Source organism: Trachemys scripta, chromosome 1 (assembly GCF_013100865.1).
Source record: "Trachemys scripta elegans isolate TJP31775 chromosome 1, CAS_Tse_1.0, whole genome shotgun sequence".
NCBI lineage: Eukaryota > Metazoa > Chordata > Testudines > Emydidae > Trachemys > Trachemys scripta.
This window is the reverse complement of record NC_048298.1, coordinates 85213485-85233295: the sequence shown is the minus strand read 5'-3', so window position 1 is coordinate 85233295 and position 19811 is coordinate 85213485. Positions and strand designations below refer to the sequence as shown.

Sequence of the window (19811 nt, the reverse complement as noted above, 5' to 3'; positions counted from 1 at the left end):
ACTGCAGTGCAGGGTCAAAGTGAAGGAGCTGCAGAACGCCTACAACAAGGCACAGGAAGCAAACTGCCACTCTGGTGCTGCGCCCACGAGCTGCTGGTTATTCAAAGAGCTGGACACGATACTCGATGGTGACCCCTCCTCCACTGCGAAGGCCACTGTGGATACTTCGGTGGCTCGCGTGCCAGTCAAGAGTGGACCGAGCCAGGAGGAGGAAATCTTGGACGAGGAGGTGGAGGGGGGCGCATAGGGGGACCCAGAGGCAGAGGATGACTCGGAGGTCAGAGCTGCATGCAGTCAGGAACTCTTCTCTACCCCAGAGGAACCTAGCCAGTCACAGCTGTCGGATCTTGGAGAATCACAAACAGGAGAGAAGGCCCCTGGTAAGTGGCTTTGATTTTGGGAATCGCTGAAACAAGTTGTTGGGGGCAAGAGGGCAGCAGAAAGCAGGCTTGTGTCTGTATGATGGGCATACCACCATGTGTCTAGTCTGAGCGGCGGAACAAGGTGTTGTTTGACTCCCTCACTTCATGGGAATCTCCCTCAGAGATCTCCACAAAACTCTCATGGAGATACTGGGCAATCTGCTGCCGCAGGTTCTTTGGCAGAGCTGCTCTGTTTCTTGCCCCATTAAGGGTAACTTTCCCGCGCCACTCTGCCATCACTGGGGGGGAGACCATTGCTGCACACAGGCGAGCCACATAAGGGCCAGGGCGGAAGCCGCAGTCTTGGAGAAGACCCTTCCTTGATTCCCTGCTCACCCTCAGCAGCGAGATATCTTCCATAATGAACACAGCCTGTGGAAAATGTGGGGACAGGAATGATTATAAGGCCCCCCCTACAGTGTTGGCTCTCCCCAAGAGCCACGTGCCCAGTGTACAGTACGGTCCTGGAACACTGATTTCCCCTGCCCCCGTGGTTACTCACCATTTTGGGGGTCTTGTGGTTCATGTCTGCTTACTTGGGGTCAGCCAGTTAGTGACTGGTATGTGAATAGTGGCTGTGTTTTAAATCAGTGGTCTGTGTACTATAAACAATACTGCTTCTGTAAAATGTTACATTTTGGCTTCACAGATATGACCTTGGAAGCCCAGCCTCCCTCTTTGTTATCACCGGCTGAACGGCTGCACAGAATTAGACAGAGGCCATGATAAACTAAAGAGGACTTTCTGATGCACTCCGCGGCCAAAAAACAAGAATTGAAGGAGTGGTGGGACAGCGAGAAGGGGGACCGAAAGGAGAAGGTGGGGCGCCAGAACAAAGCCACAGAGCGGCTCTTAAATGTTATGGAGCGCCAAGTGGACACACCTCAGGCGCTACTAGCACTGCAAACCGAGCAGCTCTGTGCCTGTCCTCCCCTGCAGCTGCTGTTGCAAAACTCTTTCCCATGTGCCCCACAGACACCACCAAAACACTCTTATCAACCTCCTGGCTCCAGTCTGTACCCGCTGCAGTCCACTCCTGCCCCGTCACAGTCCAGCCCTGCGGATTCCCAGTACCCATTGCACTCAACACCTGTCCCTCTGCAGTTTAGCCCTGCTGAAGTACAGTACCCGCTGTACTGTACTCCGAAGGACAAGGCTGCATATGATACCTGGACATACACAAATCTTTAACCGTTCCGGGACCCCATCTCCTCCTGGGACCCTCCCTTTCCCCATCTCCAACAGTGCTGATGTGTGTTTTTGTTTCTCTCCCCTCTGGTTGTTGTTTTTTAATAAAGGAATTGTTTTGGTTTGAAAGCGATCGTTATTCCATTAATTGAAAGCAAACAGAGCCCTGCAAAGCAAGAGACAATTTTCTTACACCTTCATAGTGCATCTTCTGCACCAATCACAATCACCTCCTAGTGTTACAAGCACTGCACTCCCAAGCATAGCAACACATATTAGTGATTTTCAGCTTCAAATTGCTGCCTCAAGGCATCTCTGATCCTTATGGCCCCATGCTGAGCCCCTCTAATAGCCCTGGTCTCTGGCTGTTCCAATTCAGCCTCCAGGCACTGAGCCTCAGTAGTCCAGCCCTGAGTGAAGCTTTCACTCTTCCCATCACAAATATTATGGAGCGTACAGCACGCAGCTATAAGCATAGGATATTGTCATCGGCCAGGTCCAGCCTCCCATATAGGCAGTGCCAGCGGGCATTTAAACGGCCAAAAGCACACTCAACAGTCATTCTGCACTTGCTCAGCCTGTTGTTGAACCGCTCCTTGCTGCTGTCAAGGTGCCCCATGTATGGCTTCATAAACCACGGCATTAGGGGGTAAGTGGGGTCTCCCAGGATCACAATGGGCATTTTGACTTCCCCTATGGTGATCTTCTGGTCCGGAAAGAAAGTCCCTGCTTGCAGCTTCCTGAACAGGCCAGTGTTCCGAAAGATGCATCTGTCATGCACCTTTCCGGACCAGCCTGCGTTAATGTCTGTGAAACGCCCATGGTGATTCACAAGCGCCTGGAGAACCATTGAGAAATACCCCTTGAGATTAATGTACTTGGTGGCTAGGTGGTCTGATGCCAGAATCGGAATGTGCGTGCCATCTATCACCCCACCGCAGTCAGGGAAGCCCATTTCTGCAAAGCCACCCACAACATTATGCACGTTGCCCAAAGTCACGGTCTTTTGGAGCAGGATGCGATTAATGGCCCTGCACACTTCCATCAACATGAGTCCAACGGTCGACTTTCCCACTCCGCACTGGTTAGTGACCGATCAGGAGCAGTCTGGAGTAGTCAGCTTCCACAGTGCAATCGCCACACACTTCTCCAGCGGCAGGGCAGCTCTCATTCGTGTATCCTTGCGCCGCAGGGCTGAGGCGAGCTCATCACACAGTCCCATGAATATGGCTTTCTTCCTCCAAAAGTTCTGCAGCCACTGCTCATCATCCCAGATGTGCATGATGATGTGATCCCACCACTCAGTGCCTGTTTCCCGAGTCCAAAAGCGGCATTCCACTGTGGTCAGCACCTCCGTGAATGCCACAAGCAATCTTGTGTCAGAGCTACTACGTGTGGTGAAATCAATATCGAACTCCTTTTGCCTTTGTATTTTAAGGAATAACTCCACTGCCACTCATGACGTGTTAGCCAGAGCAAGCAGCATACTGGTCAACAGTGCAGGATCCATTCCTGCAGACTGAAGAGGCAGAGCACGCAGTACAAAAAGGGTTGAAAGATGGCGCCAAATGTGGACGGAAGTACAGGGATTGCTGGGATGTGAAGCAATGCATCACGGGGCATCGGGACAGGACCCAGGATGCCCCGCAACCCCCTCCTCCTTCCCACAACTCTTAGTGGCAGAAGAGAAAGAGGTGCTCTATGGGATAGCTGCCCAGATTGCACTGCTCCGAATACCGCTGCAAGTGCTGCAAGTGTGAACACACTATTGCATCAGCAGCTGACAGTGTGAACACACAATAGTGGTTTTCCCTTCAGTGCTTTCTGAGCAGTGCTGTAACAGCCGGCGCTGTAACTCTGCCAGTGTAGACATATTCTTTAGGTCACTGTTACATAGCTCCCAGTCTAGGCTGTGTGAATTCTGGCCATGGTGAGCTCAGAGTACTTTCTTCAACAAATTTGTGTACACATTTGAGTCAAAAAGGTGAATTAATATTTTTGCTTCAAGGCACTTAATTCTTCCATTTGTTTGTGTAAATGATCTGTTAGTGTGAATGGGGAACAGGTTAGAATTCCATTTCATAGTCCGTGCTCATTCTACACTGTAGCAGTAGAAGCAAATCAATTCTGTGTATATTCTTTTCTGTGACTAATGATCCCAAGGTACCTAAAGCTAAAAACCCCTCTTTTTACCACTCTCTGATTTTGCAAAATTTGGGGTGACTTACTGAAGACTGAAAATGTCAGAGTTCAAAAAGCTGGTGTAATTGCTGCTTTCTTCTGGGGCTCTGATCTCGTCTCCTGACTAATTCTGTTGAAGGTAAAAATAATCTATACACTTATTTACACATTCAGAGCACTTTAAAGAGATTCTATAACTAATCCTCTGCACAGTTCTTTGGGGTCGGTACTGTTCTTCTTCATGTCATTGCCGCCAGACCGCAGTACTTATCTGCCTAGCCACATGGAGCTTTTCTGAGAAGTAGTTGACAGATAACCACTGTGCAGTGTGCACAGTTCCCAAGAGACCTAGAATTTCATAGACAATGGGTGTGTTTGCGTGTAAACGGCAGTGGACACTCAGAACCACCATAAGCTATACTGAAAGTTGGGATCTGAAGGAAAGAGGGTCAATGTGAGTCAGAAAAGAAGAATTAGGTCAGTGCCTATACTAGAAAAGCTAGTATAGTATAGCTATATGTCCAAACCCTCCTATTGTGAACACAGTTTATACCAGCAAAAGTGCTTTTGCCCGTATAACTTATATCTGTTCCCCAAGCAAAATAAAGATACCCCAGCAAAAGCACTTTTAGGCCAGTATAATTATCTAAACTAGCAACAGAGAGTCCTGTGGCACCTTTGAGACTAACAGAAGTATTGGGAGCATAAGCTTTCGTGGGTAAGAACCTCACTTCTTCAGATGCAAGTAATGGAAATCTCCAGAGGCAGGTATATATCAGTGTGGAGATAACGAGGTTAGTTCAATCAGGGAGGGTGAGGTGCTCTGCTAGCAGTTGAGGTGAGTTCTGGAGCAAGAAAGCATTTAGTTGGAGGCAGACTGGGAGCATCAGACACAGTCTCTTTAGCCAGTTTCCCTGACCCCAGCACCAGCCATCCACTCCCCGAAAAAAGATAATCGTAACTGAGGGCTTTGCTGCTCTAGCTACAAATTCGTATTGTCGAGGTACCTTTAATCCTCATAACATAATCAGATCAGGATTAAACAAAGACTGTGAATGGCTATCCAGTTTCTCCTCCCTTGGTGTTCACACCTCAACTGCTAGCAGAGCACCTCACCCTCCCTGATTGAACTAACCTCGTTATCTCCACACTGATATATACCTGCCTCTGGAGATTTCCATTACTTGCATCTGAAGAAGTGAGGTTCTTACCCACGAAAGCTTATGCTCCCAGTACTTCTGTTAGTCTCAAAGGTGCCACAGGACCCTCTGTTGCTTTTTACAGATTCAGACTAACACGGCTACCCCTCTGATACTATCTAAACTAGGGTTTTTCAGGTAGAGAAAAGTTGTAAAAGTGTCACAACCGTAACTGACGTTGCTATACTGGCAAAAGTTTCTAGTGAAACCTGGCTTTACTCTTAGTACGTAACCCCCTTTTTAGTAGCAACCAAGGAAATAAATGCAAATCTGCCTGAGCACTCCAGCTCCCTGCTAAATTTGTTTTGTAAATTGGTTAACAATAGGGCGCGGCATTGGGAACATTCATGTGACCTAGGCTAGAACCAGTATTGTGTGGGAAGTCCCAAACAGTGAAAATGAAAGTGAAATCTGCTGAGTGTTGTGTCAAAACATAACCAAGTGCAAAGATTATCAGCATAAGTAAATAGCTTCAGACGAGCAGAGGAGCACAGGCTGGCGTTTTGCTCTCACACTCGATCTGAGACAGAGCTGTTGAACTGTACTAAAGAGGATCAACTGAACGGGACTTCAAGTGCTTCTTCTTGCTGGTGTTTCTTTTTGGGTTCAGCAATCAGCACAATGGTGATCCTCATGTAAGTACCCTGCTGGTGGGCTAGGAGCAATATCTCTTTGAGATTATACTGTGCATGCAAAACACAGGAGTCCAGTCCCTCCTGAGTCTTTAAAGGGGACACTATCAACTTAAAAATCCTACTTCTGTCTGAATTGTTCACCTATTGCTGTTATATATGGAATGCCTAACATCAGTCTATTGGAAAGAGATGTGGGAGAAATATATTTATTTTTTCAGTTTGATTCCTTTGTGTATTTGAGAGCGTTATGGGTATAGTTCGTTTCATCATAGTCAGTTTCCCCGGTTGTTTACTCTGTGAATTTGGCAGTACTCTCTGTATAGTCAGCTTCCTTTGTTGTTTGCATGGGATTTTTGCGCAACAAGAGGGGAGAGAAAGCAAAATTTTTAAATGGGAAAAAAATGTGACTGAAAAGAATCAAAGAAATAGGCAATTGGGCTCAAGAGAGTAGGTGAAGCACCTGAAACTGCTTTCCACTCTCTCTTTTCGCAGTGGATTAGATTTCTACTTGAGGATGTCAGTTGAATTGATTGAAAAAGTAAAAATCTGGTTATTAGCATTTTTGTATTCTGTCTACCTAACTTCCGGGTTCGCACACAGTCAAAATGTCCCTATCAGTGTTTACATCTCCTCGGCCTGATTTTTCTCTCGCACTGGGGCAACTCATGAGCAACACCATTGATTTCAGTGGAGTATTATAACCATGAAAAAACAGAGTAACTGAGAGCAGAATCAGCCCCCATTATTTTTAGTTTTCATGTTATAAGTGTTCTCTGAAAATGTCCATGCAGTGTGCAGAGGCTGTCAAAAAAGCAAACAGGATGTTAGGAATCATTAAAAAGGGGATAGAGAATTAGACGGAGAATATATTATTGCCCTTATATAAATGGATGTTACGCCCTCATCTCGAATACTGCATACAGATGTGATCTCCTCATCTCAAAAAAGATATACTGGCACTAGAAAAGGTTCAGAAAAGGGCAACTAAAATGATTAAGGGATTGGAACGGGTCCCATATGAGGAGAGATTAAAGAGGCTAAGACTCTTCAGCTTGGAAAAGAGGAGACTAAGGGGGGACATGATAGAGGTATATAAAATCATGAGTGATGTGGAGAAAGTGGATAAGGAAAAGTTATTTACTTATTCACATAATACAAGAACTAGGGGTCATCAAATGAAATTAATAGGCAGCAGGTTTAAAACAAATAAAAGGAAGTTCTTCTTCATGCAATGCACAGTCAACTTGTGGAACTCCTTGCCTGAGGAGATTGTGAAGGCTAGGACTATAACAGAGTTTAAAAGAGAACTGGATAAATTCATGGTGGTTAAATCCATTAATGGCTATTAGCCAGGATGGGTAAGGAATGGTGTCCCTAGCCTCTGTCTGTCAGAGGATGGAGATGGATGGCAGGAGAGAGATCACTTGATCATTGCCTGTTAGGTTCACTCCCTCTGGGGCACCTGGCATTGGCCGCTGTCGGTAGACAGGATACTGGGCTAGATGGACCTTTGGTCTGACCCGGTACGGCCGTTCTTATGTTCTTATGTGATAATTATGGCCCAGATCCACAAAGGGATTTAATTCTGGGGTTCAGACACCTAAGTCCCAGTGTAGGCTCCACTGTGATCCAGAACACCCTCCCCTCCTCCACTGAATCCTTTAGGCACCTAATCTGACTCACACCTACATTTTCAGAGTGAAAGTCCCCGCCCGCCAATTTCTGCCAGGGTTCACACCAGAACATGGCAGCAGGAGCCTTGGCACTGTGCGGGAGGGAAGAGTTGAGAGCTGTTTCCAGGCACGGGGGAGGAAGAGGAGGAGAAGAAAGGGGGAAGGGATGACCTCGCCTGTGTCTTTGCAGAGCTCATCCCCACCCCCCGCATGGTACCTCTACCCCCCTCAAGTACATGCCATTTACTTAAACCCACCTGCTCATACTCATTCAGACCAGTACACCCACTGTTACAGATTATCTCCACAGACACCCCTATGCACGCAGTAAACATACCAGCTGTACTCTAGTTCAGTGGTTCTCAACCAGTGGTCTTCCATGGGGTACATCAACTCATCTAGATATTCGCCTAGTTTTACAACAGGCTACATAAAAAGCACTAGCGTAGTCAGTGCTTTGTCAACTAACATTTCATACAGACAATGACTTGTTTATACTGCTCTATACACTCTACACTGAAATGTAAGTAGTTTATATTCCAATTGTTTTATTTTGTAATTATATGGTAAAAATGAGAAAGTCAGCAATTGTTCAGTAATAGTGTGGCTGAGACACTTTTGTAATTTTTTGGTCTGATTTCGTAAGCAAGTCGTTTTTAAGTGAGGTATAACTTGGGGGTACACACGACAAATCTGACTCCTGAAACGGGAACAGTAGTCTGGAAAGGTTGAGAGACACGGCTCTAGTTGTCTACAGATCTGTAATTTGGGGATGGGGCTGTCACAAAAGTTATCACCATTTAGTCCAGGATTCTGCTTAGGTCCCAAAATGGTTTGGCAAAGACCTAGCAGGGATCAGTAGGTGAGGAAGAACACTCCAGCTGTGTCAGAATGGAGTAGGGCTGGGGCCAGAGAGGAAAACAGATGTGAAGGGATCAAGTTTGAACTGCTGAATGTTTTTCAATTTCAAATGGTGGGGGAGGGGGACAGCTGCGCTAGTTCCCATCTTCCAGAGTGACAGATGCAATCTGGAAGCATTTTAGGGTGTGCTCTAGAGATGTTCAGGTGACTAGCGATTAATCTGGAATGCCAAAGGAAACAGCATATCTTTCCCCTTCCTCCTCCTCTTTGCTTGTTTGTTTTCATTGTGGTTTAGTTCTTCAGAGCGCTTACACTGGGTCAGGTGACGTAGTCATTCTGTTATTTCTGCCAAGTCCTGAAGCCGAGAGCGGGCCCTCCCATCTGGGACTGGCAGGGCTGCTGTTTCTGGTAGCATGGATCTTCTTCAGGCATCTTCTATTTTTTCCTCTTCTCTGATGTCTCCTCTGCTCTGACTGTTTTCTCTCCTTCCCCTGTTCCTTCTGTTTCCCACCCTCTCTCTGGCTGTCCTTGTCTAAGCCAGAACCAGGGCACAGTGTCAGGGCGAGAAAGGGCTGGGCAACTGATCTTGTTTTAGAGAGCTGCCTGATTTACTCAGAATCTCCCCTCTGAAGTGAGGCACCCTCCATTCAAACCAGGGGAGTGATGGAACAAGCAGGTGCAGTAGAAAATGATAAGACCACCAGGCCCTCCCCATAATGGGGCAGGGAGCTGGGCCATGGCCTTGCTGATATATAGGAATGACAGACTACCAGGGACGGAGCCTTCTGATTAATTACCACATCGGAGCGGCAGAGGAAGAGCTCATCCCTGATGACAGGCCCCAATGGTGCCCACCTGAAAACCGCTGCTGGTGGCGTGTGTTGACAATGTAATTGATGTGTCTGTTTCGGGCACTTTTTAAATATCTAAGAACTCTACTGCCTGCCTGCAGGACAGGCAGCCATTTTGAGAGGCAGAGTCACTGCAGACTCTGGAGATGGACGGATGGGTGGGCAGGGCACGCACTCGCGCGCACACAGAGTTCTTTCCTGTTTTTGCTTTTCCCCTGGATCCAAGCTGACATTCCTTGGGCTTGGAAGAACGCATGTGCTCTTTATGTGGGAAAGAACCGCACCAATCACATGCAGGTTTAAATCCCATTGGGTCAGCTCAGCCTTCCATCTTCCCAGGAGAGGTACTTTGGGGAGATTTATGAACTGCCCTCTCCCCCTTTGGTTCACCTTTGCTGTCACATAGGGACTTCATAGCAGCTGTAAGGCCCACCCTCCAGAACACCCCAGTTCAGGGGGCCTCTGCCAAGCACTGAGCTGGCTCTGCACACACCCATCCAGGGCAGCTGGAGGCAGGAGAGGTGGCTGGCATGCCTTCACCCTGGCTATGCCACAGTGACTGGGGCACACAGAGAGCAGCCCTTAGGGCTTCCCTGAACAGTGCCAGGGGCCAAACTGGCTTCCAACAGCCTCAGAATACACAATGTGCAAGCTGCCTCCCCTCGACTCCTGAGCGGGGCCCTGCGTCAGCACCAGTTGGGGTGAACCGCAGTCACTGAATGCCCTGGAATTTAGGGGCTGAGGTTGGGCATTCAGCTGAGACTTTAAAAACCGCGACCCTCTCTGTACTGTGGGCACATCAAAGACCCTGTGGGCTCTTCCTAGCAGAGCACTGCCTTGGCCTTCTCCCCGCAATACAGTACGGAAGAGTGCTGGCTGCAGCCCCGCCCCACCAGCTGCATTTCAGTGCTGATGTAGGTACGTTGTGTAGTTCATGATGTTAGAATGACAGGTATTTAAATAGAGTTTACTGGTATTGTTACGCTCCCATAGCCACCTGGGTTTCAGGCTGGTTCCAGATGGGGCATTGTAGTTCGCCACCTCCTGCCGCCAGACCTGCCTCCAGTGTATTAATGTGTATCCAATCAGGGCCATGGCAAGACTTTGGGCCATTACGTCATTGGTGGGTTTGGCAGAATTCCAGATTTATTTTGTTCTAATTTTGACAATTAACATTGATTTTTATTTTTAAGATTTTTTGTTTCTATTTTTATTGATTTTTATTTTTACACTTGTTGGAAGTTGGGCGGGGACATGATTGGGGCTAGGGCAATACTGACAGCAGGGCTGCTGGGGGCTCCCTCTGTGGCTGCTCCCACGCCAGTTCCCCTCCCCCCAGGCTGTCAGCCCGGCACCCGCTCCCACGTCAGCCTCCCTCCCCTCCCCCCGCAGGCCACCAGCCCGGCGCCCGCCCCCATGCCAGCCCCCCCCCCCCCCCCGTCCAGGCCGCCAGCCTGGCACCAGCTCCCTGGCCCAGCTCCTGCCCCACCCCATGACCAGGCCCAGAACCCCAAGTCAGCCAAGTAGTTTTTTTGTTGCTATGACCACCCGCCCAGTCTCATCCCCCTTTGGATGGGGCAGGCTGTAGCAAGAAACCAGGGTCTTTGGGGAGGGTGGCAGGGCGCCCCAGGTGGAAATCAAGGGGGAACTATTAATCTAGTCAACTACGTATCTGCCCTGTATTTCTCCCCCCTCCTCCCCCCAGGTCTGGCTCTCACCCACTTCTGAGCTGTTTGTGTGGTTGTGTTTGTTACAGTGCACTGGACGCCACCAACAAGCGCAGGAGCACATTCAGGCTTCGCCAGAAGATCTCTAAGCGAAGCACACGGAAGCAGAAGTGAGGTATTGACAGTGTAGGGGTAATACTGAGAGAACTGGGCCCCCTCACCTCTGAAGAGTGGGTGAGCCAGGCAGGTGGAGGGAAGGGGGCATCTACACTGTCGTGCTAAGCCTTTGTCAAGGAGCAGAAAGATGGCTTGTGGCCTGTTGGTTAGTGTAGAGACCTGCTTCCTGGCTCTGAGCACTGTCTGGGAGACGTGGGTTCAGATCCCTGGCCTGGGCTCTCAGCACAGAGGCTGGAAGCACTGAGGATTCCCAGGAACCATCTGTGCAGCAGCCATGCCCAGAGCCTGAGCACAGCACAGCGGTCCCACCACGCTACACTTAAAACACGGTTTGAGCTTGTGGCTTAGAGGCTTTAACTGTATCCCCTCCCCAGGCGATAACCGTCAGGCTCTGGGAGACACGAGACAGCACCTGTCCCAGGTGGCTCAGTGGTGACAGCCAATGGAGTGGTGATGGCAGGATCCAAAGGGAGTTCAATGAAGTCCTCATTGCCAGAACCAAACATCTGAGGGTGGATCTGTTAAACTGAGTGGGGGACACATAGGGGAGGATGCCCTGCCAAGGGAATACACTCAAGGGACTATGATTGAGGTTAAGATTTTGTCATGGTTATTTTAAGTAAAAGTCAGGGACAGGTTACGGGCAATAAACAAACATTCCCAGAAGCCCTGACCTGTCCCTGACTTTTACTAAAAAGAACTGTGACAAAATGCGGTTGAAGGGGGAAGGGCTAAAGCCCAAGTGGGGAGGCGGGGATGAGAGCCCGAGCCCAACTGCAGAAGGAGGGGATCCAACACCTGGCCCCCACTGCCTACGACATCTCAGAGCTCCAAAGCCCCCGCCAGCTGACAGATCCAGCCTGCCGCCCCAGGGCTGGAAAATGTCATGGAGGTCTCTGAAAGTCACAGAATCTGTAACTTTCCTAACATAATCTTACCCTCAACTGTGCTTGAAGAGGCAAATTCTCTCTCTCTGAAGTGTTCAAAGCCAAGCACGGAGTAGGTTGGCCCCCACTCACTCCCAGTCTCTTGTTGATACCTACATGCAGACGCAACCAGCAAGTCATCCTTGAGAGGCTGAGGCAGCAGTTCTTGCTGATCCCTTTCCCTGCGTAGGCCTGCTGGGGACTCTCTTTTTCCGTCTGATTTTGTTTTTCAGCCTAAACCACAAGCCACAAAAATACAGCTGAAAGGAAGCCAAAGAGCTAAGAGAGAAGTCGTCAGTGACGTCTGCTAAGAAGTCAGGCCGAACAAGAGAGCCTGCAGGTTGGTTCCCACAGCACCTGTCTCCTTGGGGTCTAGGGACCATGGTCAGATTGTTTAGTCCCCTCTGTTGGGATTCAGGAGAGAAAGGTAGGCACCTAATTGCCACTTCAGGCAATAGGAATCCCACCCCTTGTGTTTGTTTTCCCATGACTTCTTTTCACCAGAACTGAAAGCAAAAGCGCTTTCCCTGGGAGGAGACAGTACTGCTAATCTAGGCATTTACAGTAAATGATACCAAGCCTTTCACACTATCAAGCTTGGCAACTAACTGGCCTAATAACTGACTCCCAGTCCAGCAGAGAAAAGTTTGTATCTGGAAGGTCCCACCCTGACAGAGATCTTTAGGTTGAAGCTAAACACACGGATGGGTAACTTACGGTAGAACTGGCAGTAAACAACCAGGCAACGCTCACGCCTCTCCTCCGCACAGTCACCATTTTGCTTAAAAGTTGCTTCTTTTAGTGTTTGTTTTCAGATTAAGGCTATAATAATATGTTATGGTCATAACTATTGGCACTGTATCAACTGGATCATGCGGGCATGTTTGTCCAATGAGGCACTTTCACTTTCCCTCTTGGTGGCTGGGTAGCCAGCCAAGAAGGCAAGAGTTGAACAGGTATAGACAATCCATACTTTTTCTTCCATGGAGCCAAATTTCCCTCCCTCCTTTGGAAGACCGTCCCTGGGGGAAGTCAGTTTGGGGCGGGGGCGTGTACACGTGCATAAAAGTCAGAACCTGGTCCATTTGCCTTTACTTCTCTTACAAGTGGCTGGAGGAAGCGTGTTGATTATCTCTACAGTTCCCCAGCTGATGGTGGGTGTCCCTGCTCGTTTCCGGTTGTGCCCACTTCCCCCCACAAATGCAGAAGGAGGAATTGTGGCACAGTGAAATGGGGGTCAGTTTCTAATGTGAGGTTGTGCTCTGGTATCCCTTGTCCCCTCCCCCATCCCCATAAGGTCCCATATCGCTGGGCCTTCAGATAAGGCAAAATGGATGTGACGCCGTCCAGTTCTTGGCAGCGTCGCTGCAGGGGTGGGCACTGGAAAAACTGCAAATGCCCTACGGCAGCTTAACTGTGCTGTCTCCTCAGTTCTCTCAGCCTCCGTCCCTAGGCTGCCAGCCGTCCAGCAGGGTTAGTCACACAAGTGACTGGGTCCTCATGTCACAGAGCTGTGTGTCAGCCCCTCCTGCTACAGCCCTGTTTGTCCTCCAGTGAGCACAGCCCAGGCAGCGGAGCTATGGGAGGGAGCCAAAGCCTCTGGTCTGTCTTATACATAATCAGCCAAGCACCCGCTGCAGAATCGTCATTCCTGGTACTAACATGAGGGAGGCAGAGCACAAGCTGAGCTGCAGATCCCAGGTGGCATGTGCGGGCCTGGCCAGTAGAATGACCGTCTCCTGGCTTGTCACCGGAGCAAACTGGCTGTGGGATTAGTGAGAGAACAAAACCCCGCGAGGGTATTTCTAGTCACATTTCAAACTGGGGCCCCACTGCACAGGCAGCTGGAATTCTAACCTTTGTACCTGCAGCCCAGTGCTGTGGTCAGGAAATCTTGTTTGCTTCTAGTTTAATGTTTAAATGTTCCCCTGGTTAATTCACAGAATTTGCTCATTTCTTCCCTTGCTTGTTACCAGAGGAAGGAAAGTCCCTATTTGCCACATGCAGGAAACTAACAGTGCGTGTAATTGCCCTTCATATAAGCAGTCAGCAGCCTTTGAACTTGGCAGAGAATCCTGGGGCTTTTTCACCTTCCTCTGCAGCATGGGGCAGGAGTCACTTGCAGGTTTAAACTAGAGTAAATGGTGGATTCGCAGTAACTTGAAATCTTTAAATTAAAATTTGAGGATTTCAGTAACTCAGCTAGAGGTTAAGGGTCTATTACAGGAGTGAGTTCTATGGCCTGCAGTGTGCAGGAGATCAGACTTGATGATCACGCTGATCCCTTCTGACCTTAAAGTCTCTGAGCACTAGTAAGTAGGCTATCTAGTAGACCAGCCATGAGAAGGGGCTGCACCACTCCCTCTGTCAGCGTGTTACCTAGGCATTGAGGTAGCAGTGGGATTACTGGCATGAACACTGAAACTGAGGGCTCTCCCCATTCATGTCTCAAAGCAGGTCTCTTCGAGGAGGGCGCTACCGTGGTCTTGAGGAGCTAGTGTGGAAACTAGAATGGGTCTGTTGAAGCAGAGAACTGGGGCGTGCCAGCTGTATTGGAGCATGCTCCTCCTGGCTGCAGGGTCCTTTTTCTTGTTGCTCTATGCCCTGATGTGGGAAGCTGGGAACATCATCAACCTTCCCCACAAAAGAATCGGCTTCTACAACTTCTGCCTGTGGAACCAGACGTCTGGAGAGCTGCAGTGCCTAGAATTCAAGGACCTGATGGACATGGGGGTTGACCAATTTGAGCTAGTGCTGGCAAGGGTCTGTGTATATACTGTCCAGGTCCTCTGTAGCTTCTCCCCCTTTTTAATCATGCAGGCCCAATATGCGAACACCAGAGAGGCCTGGGAAGTGACACTTGTGGTGCTGGGCCTCTCAGCTGCTCTTCTGGCTGGTGGCCTGGGCTTGTTTCTGTTCCAGGCCTGGGTTTGCATTCAACTCTCTGAACTCAGTGGGGGTTTCATGGCACTAGCTGGGGCTCAGGCCCTGCTGCTGCTCCAGCTTTTTGCTGCTGCAATGTACCTCACGTGCTTCAAGGAGGTTCTTGAAAAGGGCAACCCTTCCCCTGAGGAGCAGCCCCTAGCCTTCCAGGTCTGAAGGCAGAGAGGGAGGAAGTTGCAGTGCTAGCCTGTGAGCACTTACCAATCAAGTTTTTATAATCATCTGCTAGACAGACTATATAGCCAGCTCTTGTATACAGCCTTGGGCCAAAACGCTATTCTATGTCTAAATTTGTCAGGCAGGTCACAGGGCCGTCCTTAGGATTTATAGGGTCCAACGCAGTATTATTAAACTGGTGCCCCTATGCTCGACGGCAGCTTGGGCTTGCAGCTCCGGGGGCGGCGGGGGGAGAGACGAGGCAGCAAAGAATACTGAGCCACTCAGCCTGCCTCACAGCGGCGGAGAGTTCCCTGCAGAGATCCCTGTATCCTCTCCCTCACACAGAATGGGCCGCGCCGGTGCCTTCAGCTCTGTGAATACGACCACTGCTTAAAGAGACTGCAGTGCGCACTGGGTGTGCGGGAGCCGACCAGCTCTTACCTGCTCTCATGGACGGTGGGTGGAGCTGCAGTTTGGGGAGGCTAGCTCCGCAGCCCACCTGTGGCCCTGCCCATACTCCACCCCTGCTCTGCCCTGGGCCCTGCCCCCGCTCTGCCCAGACCCTGCCCTCTCCCCCCCTCCTCTCTTCCCTTCCCCAGTCACCCCTTTCCAGCCGAATCCCTGAACCCAAATGAAGCGAATGGCAATTGAAAAAAACACTTTGAAAAAAAGCAATTTCTTTCTAAAGTTAATAGAGCATGTTTTCCACTGCATGCCAGAAGGTGAAGACGGACATGCAGAAGGTACCTAATTACAAGCACTAAACTTGGGAATAAAAATGTCAGTCACAGGTTTTTTTGATATACCCTGAAGTTTGTCAGATTTATTTGCAAGCACTTTGTAGTAAGGGCAAGTCAGCTGTCTTGCTGAATACAACATTAAATATTATGGAATACATCAGGGGTCGGCAACCTTTCAGAAGTGGTGTGCAAAGTCTTCATTTATTCACTCTAATATAAGGTTTCACATCCCAGTAATACATTTTAATGTTTTTAGAAAGTCTCTCTCTCTAAGTCTATATTATATAACTAAACTATTGTATGTAAACAAGGTTTTCAAGAATGTTTAAGAAGCGTCATTTAAAATTAAATTAAAATGCAGATCTTATCAGTTTAGTGTGATTCTTGCCCTTGCTTTTCCTTCCTGAGTTTCCCAATGTCTGGCACGTATTTGGATACTTTAAGCTGCACGCAGGCTTCTGAGTGATCAGTTGTTAACTGGCTCTGAGAGGGACAGAGGACAGATTTCATGTGTGAAAATACCTGTTCACACAGGTATGTGGATCCAAATACTGAAAGCACTGCAAACCCAATTTTCTTCAAATAGTTAAATTTCAGCAGGTCAGAATAGAGGCCCCATGATCTCTCTCAGTAGCTTCAAGTGCAGTCCGCAGATCTCCAAACTTTGATATCTACAATTCTGAGATTTTTAACTGAATGAGCTGCATTTTGAAATCTTCAACACCCATCCACTGAAATACAAACAAATCCAAGTCACTTTCGTTGAAGTTCTCAGGTTTAATTAGAAAGAAAGCATTGGGCCAAATCGCTGGAAATCTTGAAATCTGTCAGAAAATTCTGATTCCAGTTCTTGCATGTACATTCCAATCTCATCAACACTGACAGTGCAATGTGTCGATAGCTCTTTTAAGTGTTGGAAGTAGCGGAAAGTCAAAGTTAGAATATTCCAGGAAAAAAACTGCTAGTTTTACAACAAATGCCTTCCAGGCTTCATAAAGCTCCAGAACCGTTTGCCCTGCACCCTGGAGACAGAGGTTGAGTTCGTTTAGGTGAGCGGTGATGTCAGTTAGAAATATGGGCTTACACAGCCATTTGTCATCATCCAGTTTGGGGTAGTTTTGTCCTTTTTCCGACAAAAAGGCCTTGATTGCATCAAAATAGTTTACAAAGGGCATCAAAACCTTGCCATGACTTAGCCACCGAATGTTGCTGTGAAGTGGAATGTCGTTATAAGCACTGTCCATCTCTTCTAGCAGTGCTTGAAACTGTCTGTGAGTCAAAGCAGATCGAGCTACAAGGAAATTCACAATTCGCACCACTGTGTTCATCACATTATTAAGCTCTGAATTAGAAATTTTAGCACACAGGTTTTCTTGATGGATGATACAGTGAAATTTGACTGTTAGGCGGCCAATTTGATCTTCAAGTAACTTTACAAATCCCTTCTGTGTTCCGACCATGGTAGGAATTTTTCTGATGTCAATTCCTTATTCTTCAAAATGGCTTACAAAACTTACCGCTATATCTTCCCCCTTTGTTGTGCCATGCAGGGGTTTTAGGCAACAAAGTTCCTCTTGGATTTCATTGGAAGCACAATATCTTACAACAATTGCCAAACGTGGAATGTTGTTTATATTCACGCTCTCATCAACTGAAACGCTAACCACTGCTGTGTCTTTTAATGCTGTTGTCTTCTTTTTGTTAATGTTTTCTGCCATTTTGTTTATGAGTCTCTCAATTGTTAGAGCAGAGACAGGAATTTCTTTTATTCTAGATATGATCGTATCTTTATTTAGCAAATCATTGAATAAAACCTCCGAACTACTGAGAAAAACTTTTTATATATTCCCCATCTGTAAACGGCTTTCCGTTTTTTGCAATGCACTGTGCAATCTTGTAACTTCCTCCTGTAGCTTGATTTTTACTTACACTTAAACATTTAAAAACACTGCTTTGCTTCTCATATCCTAATACTGCGTTTTTGATAGATTCAGTTTTGTCTGCTTCATCAAGAAAGGTTTTCTCGTGCTTCGTTTCAAAATGTTATTGAACACTTGATGTGCGACAAACAACACTTTCACAACAGAAAGCACAAACTGCACGGTCCTTCTTTTGAATAAATCCAAATGTGTCTTTCCAAGAAGGCTGAAATGAACGGACATCTAACTTTGCTTTCTTAGGAGCTGACATTTTGTCAAATGTACCCCTCAACTCACAGTGGTGGGAAAAAATGGTGACAGAGGGCAAGCACAACGTCAAACGCAGTGCGCTGTTCCACATGGCCTGATATAAGCAGCAAACCAGGACTTAAAAATATCCCAGTGGCGCTGGAACGATTTTTAAGGTGGGGGTGCTGAGCTTTGCCCCCTCTTGCCCCTGTCTACATCCCTCACTACCCCAGGCTGGGGCCAGTGGGCCACAACTGGGGCCAGCTGCAGAGCACTGGGCCAAGGCCAGGAGCAGAGCCCCAGGCCGGCGGCCGGTATCCCAGGCCAGCAGTGGGCTGAGCGGGGCCGGCAGCTGGTATACCAGACCGGCAGCGGGCTGAGCAGGGCCGGTGGCCTGGACCCCAGGCCAGCAGCAGAGTGCCACTGAAAATCAGCTCACATGCTGCCTTTGGCATACGTGCCATAGGTTGCTGACCCCTGGAACACATAATGCAGCTCTTCTCTGTTTTACATTTTCTTAATCAGTATTTCTAAGCTGATTTTATATTTTAAATGTACTCTTAAGCCTTCATAAAGTAATCATTCCAGATTACTACATATTTAACTCATTGAAACAAAGACATTATTTTAAATGAATCAGTCGCAGAAGTGGGCAAACTATGGCCTGCGGGCCACATCTGGCCCACGGGACCCTCCTGCCCAGTCCCTAAGCACCTGCCCTGGGAGGCTAGCCCCCGGCCCCTCCCCTGCTGTTGCCCCTCCCCCACAGCCTCAGCTCACTGTGCCACCAGCACAATGCTCTGGGAGGCAGGGCTGCGAGCTCCTGGGGGCAGCGCAGCTGCAGAGCCCGGTGCACTGTGCTGCGAGGCATGTGGCTGGCTCCAGACGGGCGCCGTGGCTGTAGCGCCGCCAGCCACCGCTGCTCCAGGCAGCGCGGTAAGGGGGCAGGGAGAAGGGAGGGTTGGATAAAGTTCAGGGAAATGGTCAGGGCGATCAGAGGGCGGGGAACAGGGGGGTTGAATGGGGGCAGGGGTCCCAGGTGGGCAGTCAGGAAGGAGAGGGGGTTGGATGGGGTGGGGTGGGGGGCGGTCAGGGGATGGGGGGTGGATGGGGCAGGGGTCCCGGGGAGGGGGGAGAGGCGGTAATAAGTAATTTCATCTGCTGCGTGCGTAATCTGGTCCCCAGTAAAAGATGTGTTACTATCTTTGATCTTAGCCAGGAGACTGAAAAAGAGGAGGCCAAAACGATGACAGTGAAAAACCTTTTTCCAGCCCAGCAGTGTGCATTCAAACCTGCCCGTAAAATATTTCAAATTAGATGCTCATATTTTATATGTTAACACAGCAGAAAATGCAGCTCAGACAGTTGGGAAACAGGTGCTGAGCCATCCCAGTAGCATAGATTTAGTCTCTACAGGCGTGGACCAGAGCTAACTATCACCACCCACTACTTGTTCATGGCAAATGAGAGAGTGGCATCACCACAGTATGTAGGTCCCAGTTGTCCACAGAGCAGAAAGTGCCACTGGGCCTCTCCCCGCTGTCTGGTAGGCTCAGGACAAGGACTGACTAGCGTAGAGCTGGAGCACGGTGGTGGAATGTTGTAGAACACGTTCAGCTGGTGCCATATCTGCTCTCTGGTTGAGTAACACGCGTGATTCAAAGCCCCCTGTATTCGCACCACTGCAATAATCTTTGTACACAATATGCCTTGTGAGCGATCGTTTGCAAACTAACAACTCACTGCTCACTACTATTCCTGCATGAGGTAGATACACAGTGGGTATTAAGAGTTGTGGGTAGATGCAGAAATTATGACTAAAGTATATTTAAACCAGGCATGGCAGGCGGAGCTTGTGAACAGGTCTGCCCTCGACAATGGATCCAGTTTGCTTCTCTGGCTCGCCTGGTCATCAAGCTGAGACAATGAAGGTCCATTGACAGATCAGGTAAATATCACGCTAACAGGTGGGGGAGGAGACAGCACAGGGCGGCCTATGGTGCAGTCAGAGCACACGGATG

The 19811-nt window shown here is 48.6% G+C and overlaps 1 protein-coding gene across 4 annotated transcripts; it reads left to right on the top strand.

The window, feature by feature from the left end:
- The first annotated feature begins 5384 nt into the window (after window positions 1-5384).
- On the top strand, window positions 5385-15481 carry TMEM140 (transmembrane protein 140). Of its 4 annotated transcripts, none has more exons than XM_034773968.1 (4): window positions 5385-5625; window positions 10767-10852; window positions 12014-12207; window positions 14238-15481. In XM_034773968.1, the coding sequence occupies exon 4, from the start codon at window positions 14292-14294 to the stop codon at window positions 14877-14879; it is 588 nt and encodes a 195-aa protein (XP_034629859.1). In that variant the 5' UTR covers window positions 5385-5625; window positions 10767-10852; window positions 12014-12207; window positions 14238-14291; the 3' UTR covers window positions 14880-15481. The 4 variants fall into 4 exon arrangements, with proteins under 4 accessions (XP_034629859.1, XP_034629849.1, XP_034629839.1 ...); XM_034773958.1 differs by having other exon boundaries at window positions 14235-15481; XM_034773948.1 differs by having other exon boundaries at window positions 5387-5625; window positions 12014-12120.
- The last annotated feature ends 4330 nt before the right edge of the window (window positions 15482-19811 follow it).

Coding starts and splice junctions, on each gene's coding strand:
- TMEM140 (XM_034773968.1), top strand. CDS start 14,292: ATGGGTCTGTTGAAGCAGAGAACTGGGGCGTGCCAGCTGTATTGGAGC.